Here is a 19,324-nt window from a genome sequence, read left to right as displayed (position 1 = left end):
ACTCTTCTGTTAATATGTATTCACTATTCAACTTCACTAATTTTAAGGTTTCTATTTAGAAATGGTTAAATAAGTTGTCAATGATACTGTAATATATGAAAATCTAAACAGATTACTATTTATACAAGAAGTTTTAAACCATTCAGAAGCATTTTAATACCTCTTTAATATTGACTGTTTTTGATGTTAAAATACAAATAATTGCTATATTAATTATACATCTTTATACATTTTCAACCAAGAAGAAAAAAATACTATAAAGTCATGATTTTGTACCACTTTCAAATGGTTCTGACATATAAAAATTAAGTCAAATTTAGTCAAATTATATGAAAATCACTACCATGGCTAAACAAATTATCTTTAGTGTAATATTGCCATTTTATTAAGTATTTGAAATGGGCAAGTTTATTTCCAAAGCATAAAACCCTAATAATTGTCAACACTGATTTTCGATTTGGTTGTGATTTGTTTATACAATGAATTAATGTAAAATCAACAAAACGGTGCTGTTTTAAATATTTTCATACTTCTCAATATAACTGAAAGAATTTTTAAAGCTTGTAGATTTTCCAACACTTTATGGCTTCATTTACGCAAAAGCATGTAAACAAGTACTGAAATTTCTAGCATTTACATATCTGTTCTTTGTCTCTCCCTCCTATTCCTGCTTCCAGCCCAACTTAGCAGAGATTCACATGTATGCACAAAACGTTTTTGTTTTCCTCCTACATTTTTATATTCACATGGAAGAAAATTAAAGACAAGGGAGTAATTTGCTCTACATCCCCAGCCAAATCATATCAATGTATGCCCTTGCTTAAATATCCATCTTAAGAACAAAAGATGTAATGCTTTGTATTGATATAGCAAATATTTTGGCCTGCCATACATTTGTAGCTTTATCTCTTTTCTCTCCAAGCCTTTGATCTTACTGTCTTGTGGGAAACATTCATTTTTACTGTTGGTAAACAATTTCCCAAAGCTAAAGAAATTGCTTGTTTCTTCGCCTATAACTAGACAAAAGGCAAGTGGGTTAGAGGATCTAACTGTATTTGGAAGGAAAATTTTGTACGTAAACTCAAGTGTCCACTTTCAAATATTCCTGTTAAGTGTGATGAAAGAAAAAAATTAAAAGCACGTTCAGAGAATATCCCAATTTTTACTGCCACGACATCCCTGTGGGATAAAATGAAATCCCAATGAAACCACGTCCCCAGGTCTATGCTGGAATCATTCCATAACTTATATAATTTTCCTACTCTAAGCAGTTCATTTTTCAAGAGCTCCTGTAAAATATGACACCAGGAAGAAAAACAGAAAATAAGGTACTATAAATTGGATTAACCAAAACTTCTTAGCAGGACTTCTCCTTGTTTACAGGAGACATTTCAAAAGAACTTGGTTAACTCGGAAACCTCTGTTCCACGCTCTTTTTGTTGTAAACATTAGACTTTCTATTACTTCATTTTTCTTGCTTCGGGATATATCAAACAACAAAAAAGTTTGTTGACTGTATCCACTAGATCAGTTTCTCATTGCATGTTCTATAGATCATCTGTAATGGAATCTCTTGACAGAGGGGAGGAAGGGTATTCCTATTGAAAAATGTTGATTCATGGGCTATATCCAAACTTAATGAACCAAAAATTGAGACCAAAGGACACTTGCATCTACTTTTAAATAAGCTTCCTAGATGGTTCTTAAGCAAACCGAATCTTGAAAATCATCCCTGCATAGTCAACACTTGATGAAACATGTCTGTATATGTACAAATTTGAACTCGCAAGAATATGCAGATAGTCACTTTGTAAGTGATAGATATACATTGGAGTAATTAACAAACCTATGAATAAACTAATGAACTGGGAGTTGAAACACATCCACAAATTGTTCGGTTCTATATAGAGGCTAATGTTCACTTAAATTCACCTTCTCCAAGCCCAAATATAGCAGATAATTAGAAAAATATAGGAAGCAATATTACTACTGCTGTATAGTGATATGAACTGGTACTGTTCAGATAGAGGCACATGATAGTTGCTGAATGAAAGTATGTGTTTGAATGCATTTTCTCAAAAGTCACTGTAATTTAGAAAGACAAGCACAGCGCTAGTAAACTCTGAGGCCACACTTCAACTTGAGCTCACTTGGGATTTGTGTGGGAAATGACAGCACTAAAGTAAGCTGAAGTCAGAATCCGGAAACACAGGACAAAATGTGACAGCAGGGAGGGACATTTCATAGAACTTCTGTTACAATAGAGCACATGGTTTAACAGGGGGAAATATTTATTACTCGGCATGTGAAGGATATTTTCAATCATCGTACAAGGTCCTTATTTTCCAATTATACTAGTTCATTCCGGGAACATTTAAAAATATATGTGTGTATTTTCTATAATGTTTAGTTAATTGTGGTCATTAATTACCAGTGTAACTACTAATGATGTTGAGACTATCTTCTATTTAAAAACAAGGTCTACTTAGATGGAGATTATTTGGAAGATATGTTTTAGATTTAGAGCACTAACAGTGGTGCTCAAAACCGCTTTATCTTGACATCCACAAATTTAGATATTTTAATCTCTAATACGTACTCATTCCATATTAAGTTACTTTGGTACTATAATGAATGAATGTCTAAGCAGTATGTAAAGTAATCTTACAGATAATATTAAAGTATCCATAAATTTAATTTGGAAAGCCCTCAGACTTTTTAAAAGAATCTTTTCTACAAAGAATCCTCATTTTAAAGTGACAACTTTTCTGTTATACTGATATGCCCAAGGGATCAACACTCAAAGGGAACAAGGTTTGTGTGTATGTTCACATACTTTAGATCATTAAAATATAGGTATGTCGTATCGATAGGCAGACAGATTTTTTAAAAAATATTTAAGCCCCTCTCCCTTTTAAAACATAATTGAGTGACAGTACCTATTTCTCATTAGGTGAAATGCATGTTGTTATTTTACAAATATGGGTGCTTTCTGCTTTAAGAAGTCCAATTAAAAAAATCAGAACAGAGAGTGAATGTTTATTTTCAAAATGCAAAAGATTTGCCGAATGATCATCTTAATGCAATGAGTCCCTCCAGAAAATTAAGTTTATTCTATATTACATAATTTGGTAAGATACTGAGGTTTTAGAAACTCAATTACTATATTCTGCAAAGAATATCAGTATAATTATACTTGTTCTTAATTATTAAATTTAAAACAAATATATATTTTCAATCACTGAGTATATTTTGGTAATATAATCTTAGTTTCCATTTTTATATGACTATGAGCTAAGACCAGAAAGTATAAAGTATAGTGACTAATTCTGTTTTTCTTTTGGGGCATCTCTGGAATGTGATTTTTAGCTATTAGTCTCATCATCAATTCTGAGAAAGCCTAAAAAAATCTTTTAAAAGTAATATCCCATACTAAAATATGTAAGTAGTTGTGTCTTTCAAATAATTCTGATATTTTAAAATGAGTATAAATTATATAGAGAACAATCAAACATGCAGTTGCAATTAGTATTTCATCAAGAATAAGATAAAAATGCATGTAATGAAAATGGGCTCACAGTTACAAGCTAAAATATCTTTGAAACTAATGAAGTTTTTTAAATTTTCTTTGAAAATATAAAGATTTTTATAAATATCCTGTACCCTTGTAACTTCTTTCCATTTTTGAAAAATTGATTTTAATAATTTTTTTTTTAAAGTGAAGATTCTTTATAATGCTTTATTCATTGTGGCCATTAATTTCTAGCATAATTACTAAAATATTTGAGAATATCTTATATTGGAAGTTGAGAATTAGTTTAACGTGACATGGCAGATATTTTATTGAATATTTTCTGTAATTAGAGGATTGATTTCAGAGGTGCTTAAAACTGTTATATCTTAAAATTCCAAATTTAGATATTTTATTCTCTGATATACATTAATTCCATATTAAGCTACTTTTGTACTATGAATGTATAAGTAGTATTTAAAGCAATCCTACAGAAAATACATAATCTACTTAAAAAATTATAGATGTTGTGCTATAATATTTTTGCATACCCAATACATTTAGAAAAGAAATCCAAAAATATGCAATTAAACAACCGTGAAAAACTAAGTATTAATTAGCATATATTAACAATGCTAAATTTCTTAATAAAAAAACAAGGATCAGTAATTTTACTTGCTTCTACTACCTCCAATAAAAGGCTTTTTTTCCTTCTTCTAATCAATCAATTTTCCTGAGGAATAATTCTTTGTTATACTAACATAAAATAATAATTATATCTTTTACTTATTTATCACTTCAAAAAGTTTAGAGTGCTTCTCATGCATAATAAATAATTTTTCAGTCTGTTAAATCTTGGTATGTATAATAATGACAATTTAAACCCTTAAAACAGATAAGCTGTAGCAAACTCATTCTACAAAGCGTGATAGATTTAAAAAGATATTTTGAATACTAGATGTCTCTCTTTCATGTTACACTGATTCTATGTAATAAAATTTGATTTCATGTAAATTTTCAAGAATTTAACATTTGTATTTTCTGCAAATAAGGGCAATCACGTTTCTCTAGAATCAGTTTCAACAATATTATCTTAAAATTCTATAAAATAAACAAAATTAAGGAAATGCAATATTAAAAGGACTATGAAGGTAGATTTTTATAGTTTCCAAATTAATTTAGAAGTATTATGCCAACTGATTTCATTGAAATCTAATTGAGTATTAGTGGAGATATACATGGCTATTCAAGATGTCAAGGCATAAAAGTGAATAATTAATAACCATTTTATACTATACTCATACCTGGCATATTCATCTATTATACCATGACTGAAAAAATTCTTAACTCTCTGATTAACTGAAATTATTCATGTACTGTACATCTGTTTGATTTCATGTAAAAGATGAGCCATTACCTTAGTGAAAGAAATAGCAGATTAATAAGTATTGAATTTACATACACTAGTGGCTTTTGAAGAAAACTCTAAGTATGTACTTTAAATATACATATTTTTTAGATAATTGAAGGATATTAATGGGTGGAATGTTTGAGCTTTAAAGTCAAACATGTTTTATATACAAATGACATTTAATAGATGAACTTTCTGGGCAAAACAGCCTTTTGGATATAATTATCTGCTGTATCACCTTTGTTCACTGAGACTAGGCAACAGGGCAAGCTGCATGGGGCATCACTCCAGGGACAGCCCAGTGGGCTTGGGATGGTCCACGTTACCACAGGGAGACCTCACGGCCCAGAGATGAGCATTAGAACACCACCTGCCGTCTGTGCTGATGTGTGGAATCACATGGAGACGGTCCATGTGACTGTCTCTTATCCTTCAACTATCTCTTATCCTTCAACCTGCTCAGACTAGAGGCTAAAATGTTTAAATTTAAAAAAAAAAAAAAAAAAAAGAGGATCAGCTATTAGCTGCTCACATTAGATAGTCTCCAAAACCCAATCTTCTGTTGTGGGAGACTAGAACCTTCAGAATAGGGTGGCCGAGATCTAGGAGCAGCAGCATTACGTGGACACCTGGGACTCCTCAGAGTCTCCTGATGTCGTGACCTTCTGTGATTTCCTCTCTTCTGCCTAGATATTCCTGAGACTATCGGGAATTGCAAAGCAATTCTGAGCGTGCTTGGATTCCTTCAAAAGATCCTTCTGACAGGATATAGTTGCCTTCATGTGGACACCCGCGGGCCACGAGCTGTCATTTACAGGAAAGGAGAGAAAGGACGATGTCAGCACAACACAGTGTCAATTCATAGTTACTGCCCAAAGCAGAGGAATGATTGACAGGCACAGTCACAGAGCATAACTGCAAAAAAGTACATTCCTAGGGGAGCACACCTACGGGGTAATCAGCACACGCTGCCTCCCAAACATAGGTCTGCTTGTCCTGCAGGACTCACCGGAGGACCCGGCTTCTTTGAGACACATTCTCTGATTGCCACCTGCTACTTCTGCATCAGGGGCTGCCCACAGCAAGTGTTCAGTGAGCAGCTACTGAATGAAGCAAACGAAGAAGGTACCACACACTAATGACTGGAGGTGGGGAGATAAGATTCCTTAAAAAAACACTCAGACTTAAATGTTCTTTAAAAAAAAACAAAAAAAAAAACCAATACCATGAAGTGGAAATGCCGTGATATAGTCCCCTCAATGCTGGAATGAATGCAGTCATTATAACATCAGAAAATGACAATGAACTTGCCATCACTGAGTCACAACACCTCCACAGGCCTATGCATGGAGACCTACATTATTTATTAAAATGATAGTATTTTACTACCATAAATGCTTAAAACCAAGGAATCTGTTTTAGAAAAAGAATTTTTTAATAAGTGTTTACTTGTGGGATTCTATATTCTGTATGCTAAACTTATTTGAAATTTTCAAATGAATAGACTGTTTATTCTCTTAGTACTATATTCTTACAAAGTATTGGAAAAATGTTCTAATTATTTAGAATAGAATAACTGATATCACTGAATTAAAAACACATTGTTTTATATGTGGATCACTTTCTCTGAAATAAAATTTCATTCCTTCTTTTGGGACAACAGTTTTTCAAAGGGAAGTTCGAATTTTAAAAATTACTATGAAAAGATTTCTGATGAAACATAAACATACATTTACTTCATCAACAGATATAAAAGGATTTTCTACATGCTCAACATTAATAAGGTTTTTATTAAAGTAATGGGTCTGTAAAAACCATTAAAATCTCTACAAACTTTTCTGTTTAAACTACCATTTATGGAAGACATAAAACATTAATTTACTCTCTGCCCCTTTAAATTTTACTCTATTTTTCTAAAACTACTTTGAAATAACAGAAGACATTCTTGGGATGAGAACTGAAATATGTACTTTGGATACATTTTATAGACAAAAGGTGTGTTCGAGGCAATTATAATCAGAGAATAAAGCGAACAGACTTGAATCTTTATCACAATTGCACACAGAATAAAGTTTGATTAAATAGTCAGAAGGTAAAGGGCTGCATATACAAAGCACAAAATACAATCTAATATTTTTCATGCTTAGGTGATTTCAACTTAGTTTTCACATGCAAATTCATGAAATCTAACATAAATAAAATGTGCGTTAAACTCTTTCTTTCCCCTAAGACAAAACTATCGAAACTTAAAATCTCTTAATCACTACACATTTTTACAATGCCAGAGAAGAAGAAAAAAAAGAGAAATGATTAATTTTTAAAATTACCCAGCAATTCCATTGCATCGTCTTCATTATCAATATCTTCTTCTGTCACAGATGGAGTGGGGCTGTGAATTGACTCAAAAGAATCTTGAGAGAGCATTGCTGCCAGGAGTTTCTTATGTCGCTGTTGCTGCTGTTTTAATCCCTTTGTCTTGGGTTCCACCTTTAAGCTGAAGAAATATTTACGTGTTAACTTTCAATGATGGTGACATGAGGCATTAGCTGTGGCAAGTAAAGAAAATCTAGAAACAGTTCATTTAATTATTTTGCTATGCATATTTATGGACATAGTAAAATTCTCCCCGAGGATAATAAAATTACGATTCTGTCTTCTTTCTTGGAAATCCTTTGGTACCTCATGAATGATTTCCCAAGTGGATATAGAGCAAGTTTTTCATTTTAATAAAGTCCAGCTGATCAGCGATTTCTTTCATGGATCGTGCCTTTGCTGTTAGATCTAAAAGGTCATTGCCATGCCCAAGGTCATACAGGTTTTCCCCTGCTCTCTTCTAGGAGTTTTACAGTTTTGTATTTTACAATTACGTCTATGATTCATGTAGAGTTAATTTTTGTGATGGGTGTAAAGTCTGTGTCCAGACTCGTTTTTTTTAAACATGTGGATATCCAGTTGTTCCAGCACCATTTGTTTAAAAAACTATCTTTGCTCCATCGTACTGCCTTTGCTCCTTTTTCTGGGTTCTCTATTCTATTCTGTTGTCTATTCTTTTGCCACTATGCACTGTCTTGAATACTGTAGATTTATAGTTAAGTCTTGATGTCAGGCATTATCAGTTCTCTTATTTTGTTCTTCTCTTTCTATAATGTGTTCACTATCCTGGGTCTTCTGCCTCGCCACATAAACTTTAAAATCAGTTAGTTGATATCCACAAAATAACTTGCTGAAATTTTGATTGGGTATATGCATATTTTTAGTCTATTTTCTCTTCGTTGTTCACTTTGGATAGATTCTATGGCTCTATTCTCACATTCGATAATTCTATCCTCTGTCATCTCCACTCTATTACTGAGTCCATTCAACAAGTCTTAATTCCTATTATTATCTTTTCGGTTACATAATTTCCATTTGGTTCTTTTCTATTTTCTAGTTCTTTGCTGATATTTTGCATGTTTTCATTTGTTTCAAGAGAACTTAATATGGCTTGTTGAAGCATGTTTATGATGGTTGCTTTAAATTCTTTGCCAGATAATTTCATCATCTGATTCACCTCAATGTTGGCGTCAATCGTCTGTCTTTTCTCATTTAAGGTGTGATTTTCCTGGTTCTTGATATAATTGGTGATTTTTTTACTGTAGCCTGCACAATTTGGCTATTATTGTAGGAGACTCTGGGTCCTATTTAAATCTTTTATTTTAGAAGGCAGCCACCTGCAGTGCTTGGCCTACTTTTGCAGCCTGTGGTTCCAATGACAGTTTAATTTCTCAGAGCCCCTGCAGTACTAATTTAGTCTGCCTGGTTTATCTGTGTGGCTGCGGCTCCCACTGGTGCCTGCTGGTATTGCCTGAGGGGACGAAAGCACCGCCCCAGGTAGGGGAAGGGAATATATGACTGTGAGGACAACGGGGTTCCCGCGTCAAGCTTCACGTTGGAGGAATCCCTCTTCCTGGTGTCTGTTTGTCCAGTAAAAGACACTGCACTTCCAAGAATGTGGAGTCCCAAGTCTGGCAGGAAAGGACAGCGCGTCCTCCAGCCACTTATTGCCAGTGAGCTTCTTGCTCAATCGCCCTGGCCAGTGCCACCAGGCTCTCCTGGTATTGTTGGCAGGACTCCTGTTTGGTCAGGGGGAGAAAGGAACTTATCTGGGCCACCCGCTCCTCTTGCTAGTCCGGGGCTGGGAAAAGCCAGACCTAGGTTGCCTTATGCTGTTGGGTGGGAGGTCACAAGTCACCTGCCACTACGCTCCCTCCAGCTGTCAGGTCCCTAACCATTCCACTTTCTCTTAACATTTTTTACAGTGAAAAGTTACTTTGATTGCCTCTTGCATTATTTCCACGGTTTGTAGTTGTATTTAATGCAGAGAAGCAGAGAGAAATGAGTCTGCCATCTTTTCTAAAACAGAGGTGACAGATAACTTGTTAATTATAAAAGGCAAATGACACCTTTAGAATGAAGAAATCTAGTGATACCACCTTAACCAAATGAACAAACCCAGTATCACCGATAATGGGGCAAACCGACATTATGATCCTCGGTGCAATAAAATAAGGAAGGCTATGATATCACCTATGTAGAATTCTTGCCAAAAATGTTTAACCTGAATTTAATGATCAGAAAACAGACATATCTGGATTTGGATATTTGCCTGTGGTCTGCAAGGATTTCGATGTCATGAAGGGAAACAAAGACAGAGGCTGCTCTCGATGACAGACGGCTAAAGGGCCTTGACGGCTTAATGCCACACGCGATTCTTTATTGGACTTGATAAAAAGGAAACAAAAACACAAACTACAAAAATCCATAAAAGACTACTGGGAAATACAGAGACGCTTGAACATACGGTCTGTATTAGATAATTTTATGGTGACATTGTTAAAAGTTTTGGTGTGTTAATGATATAATAGTTGCATAAGAAAGCATGCTTATTCTTAGGAAATGCATGTTAAAGAACTAAGGAATTACTATGTTACACTATCTATAACTTATTTTCAGATGGCTCAACAACAACAACAACAACAACAACAACAACAACCAAAGAGAGATTGAGAATAAAATGATCTATTACCAAAGATAGAAAACGCAAAGGCAAAATGTTAATTGGTGAATACAGGTGGAAGGTATGTAGATACTGATGTTACTATTCTTAAACTTTCTGTAGTTGGAGACCTTTCAAAGTTAAAAGTTGAGGTTGGGAAATAAAAACTATATGAAGACAGACTCTTGTCAACAATATTTACTTCGACTTTCACGTGCATCCTAATTTAGGTTCCCAACTTAAATAGAAACTGTTACTGAGATGTTGGAAAAATATGTCCCATTTCAAATAAATATTTGTCTTCATTTTAGTAACTATCAGTGTAATTCAAATTCAATTAAAGAAAATTATTTTTACACTTTAATAGTAGAGATAAAACATAGAACATTAACTTTCGAGTAGATGGAAGAAGTTTATTTAGCTCCAGTTTCTTGCTATGGCATATGTCTTCTGCATATTTCATTGTGTCTTTTAAACTGAGAAATCATGTAACAATTTAAAAGTCTTTCTGGACTAACTTTATTCACTGAGAAGCAAACAAACAAATCAAAACAAATCTTAATTTGGATTTCTTCACTGACAGACCTAACATGGTAAATGGAATTTACATCTACATTGTTTATTGAAAATTATATTAGAATAATGATATTCATTCATAACTTTAGCTCCATTAGCTTTTGATTATGAGAAAAGATATACATATTGCTTTGAAAGAGAAATGCCTGTGGATTGCAGACATGAAAATTGTACCACGAGGGAAAAAACAGCACCTTGCTGCAGGGAAGCAGGGTCTTAATGCAAACGAGTGGTGGGCAGACGGGGAGAGATGAGTTTGGGGTATTTCGAGGAGCACTTAGGGTACTAGGCCTGCTCTTACCCAGATATTGAACTTAAATCTTAATGATAATGGGATTCTTAGAACATCTCCCTGAAGAAAAGCTGCAGAGCAAAGCAGTTAAGGGCACAGAATTTGGAGCAAGGCAGCCTGGCTCAGCTACTTAATAGCTATCCTTCCTGAGACAGTGATGTCACTGCTTTGGGATTTGGTTTCCTCATTCCCAAAGTAGGGATAATAACAACGTTTTCATGAGGATGAGGATGTGGAAAGCACACAGAGCAGTTCCCGAGGAGACAGTGGGCAGCATCCTAAATATTGACATGTCTCTCCGAGTGCCAACATCCCACAGAGAAAGGGACCAAAAAGAGGCTTTGGGGCATGTGATCAAGAGCAGCTAATGATTCGACGTGGTGCTAACACACTCTAGGAATCCACTTTGCTGTGATCTCAACCGAGATTAGGTGGAAAGGAGCGGTTTAAAGCAGCCAAGGAGAGGGTCCCATGCGCCTGCCTCTCCAGGGGGGCCACCACCTCCCGGCTCTGGATAGACCTGCATTCTGACCATGTGCCCTCTTCCTGCTGACCCCGCTGCACCCAGGTGCCCGGCCTCGCTCCATGTGCTGCACACTCTGTTTCTGTTTCTAGTAAGTATTCGTTTTATCTGATCCTGTGTGCTCTCTCCGGTGGAAAACTGGGTGATTCCTCTGTCAACCTATATCCTAGGCTTGTTAAGTTCACCATCACAACCTAGCAGGCAGAACCTGTGTCCTTTCTCTTGACTCTAGTTAGAAATTAAAAGTTCTTGAAGAGATCATAAAGTTTCACGCTTAACCGCTGTGTTTGATTTATGCATGAAATCTGTCTCCTTTTTTTATACGTCTGAATGTTATGTTTTTATAATCAATGTAGCAGACATTTATTAAATGCTTGCTACATACAAGGCATTGCGGGCACCAAGCTGCAGAAATAAAACATATTTCCTCGCCATTCTCTTCACTTCAAGCAATTATTTTGAATCTAGGATTTTTTTTTTTCAAGCTGATCTCACCCAGTACCCAGCACACTATCTTGTGTTAAGGCTCAATAAATATTTAACAACTTTACCACTTCTTTTGGAACCTCATTTTTTAAAACACAATAAATAAAATAAGAATTAATTTGTCTACGGCCATGCCACCCTGAACAAGCCCGATCCTATCTGATTTCGGAAGCTAAGCAGGGTCAGGCCTGGTTAGTACTTGGATGGGTGACCACCTAGAAAGACCAGGTGCTGTAGGCATAAAAAATAAATAAAAATAACTAAAAAATAAGGGATTATAAACTGACAAGGTCCTTGCAATCTATGAGGTCAACAAAGGGTTGCCTTGCCTAAAAAAAAAAAGAAAAATTTTAATTTAAGTAGATGTGTATGAGTCTTCCAACTTCATAGAAATGAAATCAGGGACACAGGAAGACTGGTGGTGGAACGGGAGAAGGAAGAACGTGCATATGGGACATGGGGACAAACGGCAGGTTACAGACGCATAGCTCCTATTCATCAGCCAACAATGACTAAGACCATTTCATGAGAGCTGAAACAACTGTTTTCGTTAGTCTCATTGAAACATGCAGTTTGGTCGTGAAGATGGTGCTGAGCTACGAGACCTAAACAGTGATTAAATCTAAAATGCCGCCCATTTAGTAAGAGTCCACCTATGAGTCTATGAGTCTTTATTCTGAACATATAAAAAAGACCTCATCAACATTCTAACATAAATATATGATTTAATTACATACTTTTTTGGCTTTAAAGAGAAATTTGATAGTCATATGTATGATTTTTGTATGTTTAAGATATTTTTTAGACTTCTTCGATTCCTTTAGAAGACTGATTTTTGATTAATCGACATCCTTGATGCTTAAAATTTACATTATAATATTCCTGAATTAATAAGTTTTAGTCTCTGCCATATGTATTATATGTATTATATGCCATATCATGTCCATAATAGTCAAAACCTGTATACTATTAAGGTTCTTTGTTTTTGGACTTCTTACGTAAAAGAGTACCCACCCATCCATTTTCTTCCTTCTTATTCTGGTTTATTTTCTATCATATTACTTATCACTAATTGAATTTACTGCATATATTTGCATATTTTCTTGTTTCTGGTTTGTTCCTTACTGCCAACAATGGGAACTCTAAGAGGAGGGGAACGGTCCAGCCTTTGTTTACAGATACAGCAAATGCAATTGTGAGTTTTAATAAAAAGGAAAACAACTTAATGGGAAATGAATTTGGCTTTTATTTTAATAATATATATTTCTAAGTTGTAAGATTTCCTATTCATTTTATGGCATATTACCATCTAATACAATGCTCACTTAAAAAAATGAAGCCAGTTCACCAGATCTATAACGTTTATTGACATTGTTCTTATTTTAATAAGGTAGTTCAGCTTATAGGAGCTTCATTAGGCTTTCAAGGCTTGATGAGCCTATTTACAAATTCACATTATGGTTTAGTACGTAATTTTAGGAAACCCATTACCCAGCTACTGCAAAGTCTAATTTAGATGGCTTAAAATACAATTACATAGGTTTACTAAACTTTTTTTTTATGGTGTCACTGGTTAACAAAATCCTGTAAGTTTCAAGTTTCGTAGGTTTACTAGATATTTGTTTACATTTATATTATAAATGTGTGATTGTTTTTAATAATTCTAAATGTGCAATAAATATATATGCTTTCCCACCAAATGGCTTGACAAGCCATAGCCATTGATGCCATTTGGTAGTATCCGACAACCTTCAATCATTTGCCAACATATTCACCTCCCTCTTTTTGAACCCCTCTTTCTTTCCTCAGTCAGATGCTTTAATTTCTTCCTTAAACTCTCTTCACTTAGAACCTCTTTGAGAATCTATGGAAGATGTGGCAGGAAAATGTCTATATGTACATACACACAACATTTTGCCCATAATTTCAAGAGATTCACAGACCTCTTGGGTCCATCCAGATACCATGCAGAGATCACAGACTCCATGTCAGCAGCTCTTATTCTATTAGCTTCTCCACATTGATCTCATAATTGTTTTGTTTTAACCAGCACCTAACCCTTCAGGTGACAGCAATGGGTACTAAAACTGTTGCCCTTTTTCATACATTGTTGTATTTTCAAGACCTAAGAAAAAAGTTCAGGTAAAGTTTACTATTGAAAAATAAAAGGGTTCCAGGAAAAAATTATGGGTCGCATTCTATCCATAAGACTCCTAAGTTTAATTATACCTTATATGTAAGCCTCTCTAATCTAACGGTGAAAGTCCAGCCTGTTGTGTATGTGTTATTCTGAATGAAAGGGTAAGATGGACTGTTGTAATAACAGCCAATCAAATAAGATGTGGGCAGTAGGAACAGGAAAGACTGAGATGTGTAAAGGGGCAAAAAAGGTAAGATAGACTATAAAGAATTCTTCCTATAAAGAACCTCCACTCAGCAGACGTCTACTGAAAGCCTTCTATCTACGGAAAGCCTTCTGTGTGCCTCCTTCACCCATATAACAGGTCTGCATCAGTCCCAGTGGAGGAGAGAAAAATGGAAGAAATCATCTTTGAAAACTGTTTTTTTCCCCAGGAAGTTAGTCTGTGAAAGTTTAAGACAGTTAAGTAACCATGTAAGCTCATTACTATCTAAGGGCAGCAGCTAATACTATAGTTACAAACTGTATGGTCATAAAAAGTTTCTCCTCAACCCATTCTTATTTGACCTTATCAAAGCCAACGCTGCGTGACTTCCTGGTATAAATTCAGAAATCTTGTTTCGTATTAGAAGATGGGAGAGATATAATTTCTAATCCATAGTTTATGGCTATTCTTTAAATTTAGTTAAGAGATGCATGTATTCTTTCAGCCCTAATGGGGCAACTGGGCAAGAGTTCACCACCACATTCTTTGTTTCATAGGTAATATTCCTCAACTCGTAATTTAAAGATACAAGTAAAATAAAACTGAAAACTTTTCAAAACAAGTATTCGAGAGATAGATGGCTTCGTGGATCGGGTTGTTATGGGTAGGTATTGAAATAAGTTGCAGGGGAGATTCCTCTTTATTTCATATTCAAGAGAGAAGAAGAGCTCACTGAAGCTAGGAAGAAAACAGAAATACTAACATTTGCAATAAATGGCTCCGATTATTATTATGACTAAATGAAAGCCGACTGAAAGTCGACATTTCTCTATTTTACATTTAAGAACTAAAGTTGTAGCAGTGAATAAAGATAAAGGTCTAGTGGGTTTCATAAGACTGGTATTAAAAATAAAATTACTCTCATTGACAGGTGAAATTGATCTGACATTTCACAAAAGCAGGCAAATGGATTTTTAAAAATGGTTTTCTTCTCTTTATATAGGACACTTCATCTATTTAAATAATTGAAAAGTTATTTCTCATGGAAATAGAATCAATTTTCTATATGCCTCAAGCACATTAGTGAGTATTCTGAATTTCCTTCCTTCCAGTCAAGTGATAAGTCAAAGTAAAAAGAAATCCCCCAAAGCTATTACATTGTAGAAAATACAATTTTCTCCTTGAGAAAGAATAGTTATTGGTTGCTGCTGAATTTAACATAGGAAATACAAAGTTACTGCGGCTATGCATGCACAGGAAAAATTCTTCTACAGTGCTCAGCTGCTGACACAGAAAGTTTTCGCTCCTGTCACATTTCAACTCATGTGTGTTTAACTCTACCTTCTCAATCTCGTGTAAGCCATGCTGCACCGAACACTTTTTCGTTCCAACTTTCTTACAGAAGTTGTCATTTTTGTTTTGCGTTTTACTCACTGTAATTGGTATTACCAAAAAAAAAAAAAAAAAGGCTATTCTGAATATACTGTTTTCTAATATACATATTTTCTAAATATACATATAACTATGACCTGGACATTTCAAAATCATGCTTCTACCAGTATACGGAAACTTAAGGCAAACCTCCCACCATAGTTTTGGGTATCACAGGTCTGAGTAAAATTTTATAGGTAATGCCACAAATTAACAAGTTGTAATAGTTTCAAACATTAAACAAAGAAAATGTAAATAATTATATTTAATCGTAATCATATTATCAATTCTAAAATAGTTCTAAACCAAAGTTTCTCTCTCTTTACATTCCATATTAACTCTGCCTTATATAATCTATTACACATTTAATAGTTTTCTTTTCCCAGTTGACTAACTTTATCTCTCTGATGTTCAGAAGTCCTCCCTCTCCAATTCTTTTTTTAAATTAAATTTAGTGGGGAGACATTGGTTAATAAATATTATATAAGTTTCAGGTGCACAATTCCATAATTCATCATCTGTATATTGGATTGCGTGCTCTCCACCCAAAATCTAGTCTCCTCTGTCACTATATACTGACCCCCTTTACCCCTTCACCCTCCCTCATCCCCCCCTCTGGTAAACATCCTCTGTTGTCGATGTCTATGAATTTGTTCATTTTGTTTGTTTGTTGCTTTCTGTTTTATATCCCTTGTCGCAGGGCGGTTTTTATGAACTTGACCCCAAAGGCAAAGGAAGTAAAAGCAAAAATAAATGGGACTACATCAAACCAAAAGGCTTCTGCACAGCAAAAGAAACCATCGACAGAACAACAAGGCAACAATTGAATTGGAGAAGATATTTGCAAATTTACCTCCAATAAGGAGCTAATATCCAAAAGATATAAAGAATTCATACAACTCAACAACAACAAAAAAACAATCCGCTTAAAAAATGGGCAGAGGACCTGAACTGACATTTTTCCCAAGAAGACATACGAATGGCCAACAGATATGTGAAAAGATGCTCAACCTCACTAACTATAAGGGAAATGCACATCAAAATCACAACAAGATACCAGCTCACACCTCTTAAAATGGCTTATCAATGAGACAAGAAACAAGAGCTGGCGAGGATGGGGGAGAAAAGCAGCCCTTGTACGCAATGGCGGGGTGTACATCAGCGCAGCTACTATGGAGAACGGTAAGGAGGTGCCTCAAAAAATTAAGCACAGAACTATCATATGACCCAGCAATCCCTCTTCTGGGTACCCACCCGAAAAATGTGAAAACATTTATTCATGAAGATAGATGCACCTCCAATTCTTAACGGTCAGCCCCTCCCTGCCCGGCATTATCGTAGGTCTCCACTGACAGCTTATGTCCTTGAAATTATTTCTCTATTTGGTATTAGTAGCAAAGAGATAGTCATCTTCTTAGGTGTAAACAAACAAACAAAAAAATCAAAACCAACACCTAGAAGCAAATCTAGTCGTGCTCTAATTTTAACACAGAGAAATTCATTTTTATCTTATGTGGAGTCTAACATAATTTTGTATATAAAATTGCTGAGTTATTTCAACAAAGTCATGGATTTGGATTTCTTTTCCCTTTACCTTTTAATGATTAATAATTTTCACAACCTCAGAAGACATCTTATCTTACCTTCCCGCGGGGCTAGGGCTGCTGTCTTCACTTTCCCATTGTTCATTTTTACTTCTAGGTATTGGGGGCTGTAGCATCTCAGCAGCTAATGGGTCAGCATCATTCTCTTCTCGACCAATCCATTCTCCAATCACACGGGGTCTCAGAAGAGAAGAATTAAATGCCACTGTTTCCTGAAGAGAAAAGAATGTGCTGCCTTAGATTATTTATTTGTATCAGTGGGACAACAGGGAAATAATTTTCAACTGCTTCCTCAAATCACACTACTCCTTTTTTATTTCTGAACTGACTTAAAAATTCAGTTCTTTCCACTTCTACAAGATGACTTACTCTATGCGATTTGTGCCGATTCCTGAAGGTCACTGTCACAAAGGACCTACGAGTGAAGTCTTTGATCTAGATTTAGAAGGTGCACGTATGTTCTAAGATGGGACAGGGTGAGCGTTTGTGATGGAGGAGTAAGTTGCAAGGCCCACATAGTGCAGGAGCTTGAGGTCGCTGGGAACTGGTAAGTAATTTCGCAGAAATGGTGTCTGGAGATGAAACGCGGAGACGGGGCTGGAAGCGTGCACTGCCTCCAACTGTGAGGCATTCGGGGCTTTTGGGGATGCAGCAGAAGTTTGAAGCAGGGCAATACCAATGACAGGTGTGCTATGCGAATTCAAAAATGTTAAAGCAATCTCGTCTCATAGACTTGGGTGTTATGTGGCTCTTGAAATGATATTTTAAATATTACATCATTTAATAATTTTAAATGATAAATGAATACTGAATACATGTAATTGCTAGGGATATTGTGGTAAGTGGGAAAAGGGCAGGTTAAAAAAAACAATACCTATTGTAAGATCTAATTTTTGTTTAACAATTCATATGGATATATACCCATCATTGATACACTAATCTATTCATTTATTCATTGTCTTATATTTATTAAGACTGACTATGTGCCAGATACTGCTTGATTTGTTGGGAAGAAAAATTGTAAGACTAAAATGGAATGGGTTGATCTGAATGGAGGGCCTACAGGTTTTAATTTATTCTTTTGCTATTCCTATGTCTTTTCAATATTCTATGATATGTATTTGGCTTGGAATGAGAAAAAATGTATTTTTAAAATATCTCGATCTGAGGAATACAAGCTTTGCTTAAATTACATTTAGCTATAATTTTTAGTATTACGAGAGTCTTGAACAATTCCTTAAAAATGTAGACTTGGTATTCTGAGTGTTTACAATTCCTCTAAATACTATGCAAATGAAATACAATAAAATACAGTATTACAAGATATACAATGTAATATTAATATACAAATACAGTACCAAGAGCAACATGAGAAATATGATTTGGACATACTTGATGAATGTTAATCCAAGAGATAATAAGCAACAGAAAGTAGCTGGATATCTTAATATTGATTCCCATCCCACATAAAATGTAGCAGATAAATTTTAGTAACAGTGTTTGCAAAACTAAGCAACTAATCTAAATTCTTTCTGTATTTATGTTCCCAGAATCAGAAAACCCAAGCACTTACAGTGGCTTTCAGCTGTGAAATCATGCAATCAAATTAATGTTTTGAAATTACTAGAAAGGCATATTCCTCTGCCATGATTTAATATTATGTGAAGTACAAAACTTAAAACTAACAGCCATTTTGTTAAATTTATACCTAAATTTGTTTCTAAAAGCAAACTGAAAGACATGTTTTAGAATTAAAAAATCTATAAACATATTCACAGCTTCAGAATCACTTTTGGCCTGTGTGCCCTTGAAATGTTACTTGTTCTCCGAATTTCACTTTCTCCAAAGTAAAAATGGTGATGATGGGAATTACAAAACCTACTGCTATCAGATGAATTAGTAGGGCAGCACAGTGAAGCCGCAGAATTTTGTACACATGCTAGACACATTTATTTAAGGATGTGGACTGTATTTAAACCACTTCCCTAAGAGTAATGATATATCTGGGAATAAAACGGTAAACAGAACCGCAGAAATAGGCCATTTTGGGTAAGAAAAGATGCTTGGTTGTAAATATGGGCAGAAAAACAAAGCAGGGTATTGACGAGGC

At 34.9% G+C, this 19,324-nt stretch overlaps 1 protein-coding gene and 1 pseudogene across 1 annotated transcript in view; one reads left to right on the top strand and one right to left on the bottom strand.

Annotated features, from left to right (window-relative positions):
- The window catches only part of CUNH8orf34 (chromosome unknown C8orf34 homolog), a 291,185-nt gene that overhangs the window by 185,505 nt on the left and 86,356 nt on the right, over nucleotides 1-19,324 (bottom strand). The window contains exons 5-6 of the mRNA XM_011364628.1: nucleotides 17,254-17,426; nucleotides 7,250-7,416 (exon numbers count right to left, since the gene is read on the bottom strand). Of these exons, the coding sequence (XP_011362930.1) occupies nucleotides 7,250-7,416; nucleotides 17,254-17,426 (340 nt within the window). The remainder of the gene's footprint in view (nucleotides 1-7,249; nucleotides 7,417-17,253; nucleotides 17,427-19,324) is intronic.
- LOC111742696 lies at nucleotides 11,956-12,074 on the top strand (annotated as a pseudogene).

This window comes from Pteropus vampyrus, unplaced genomic scaffold (assembly GCF_000151845.1).
Source record: "Pteropus vampyrus isolate Shadow unplaced genomic scaffold, Pvam_2.0 Scaffold99, whole genome shotgun sequence".
NCBI lineage: Eukaryota > Metazoa > Chordata > Mammalia > Chiroptera > Pteropodidae > Pteropus > Pteropus vampyrus.
This window is presented reverse-complemented; position numbering and strand designations above follow the sequence as displayed.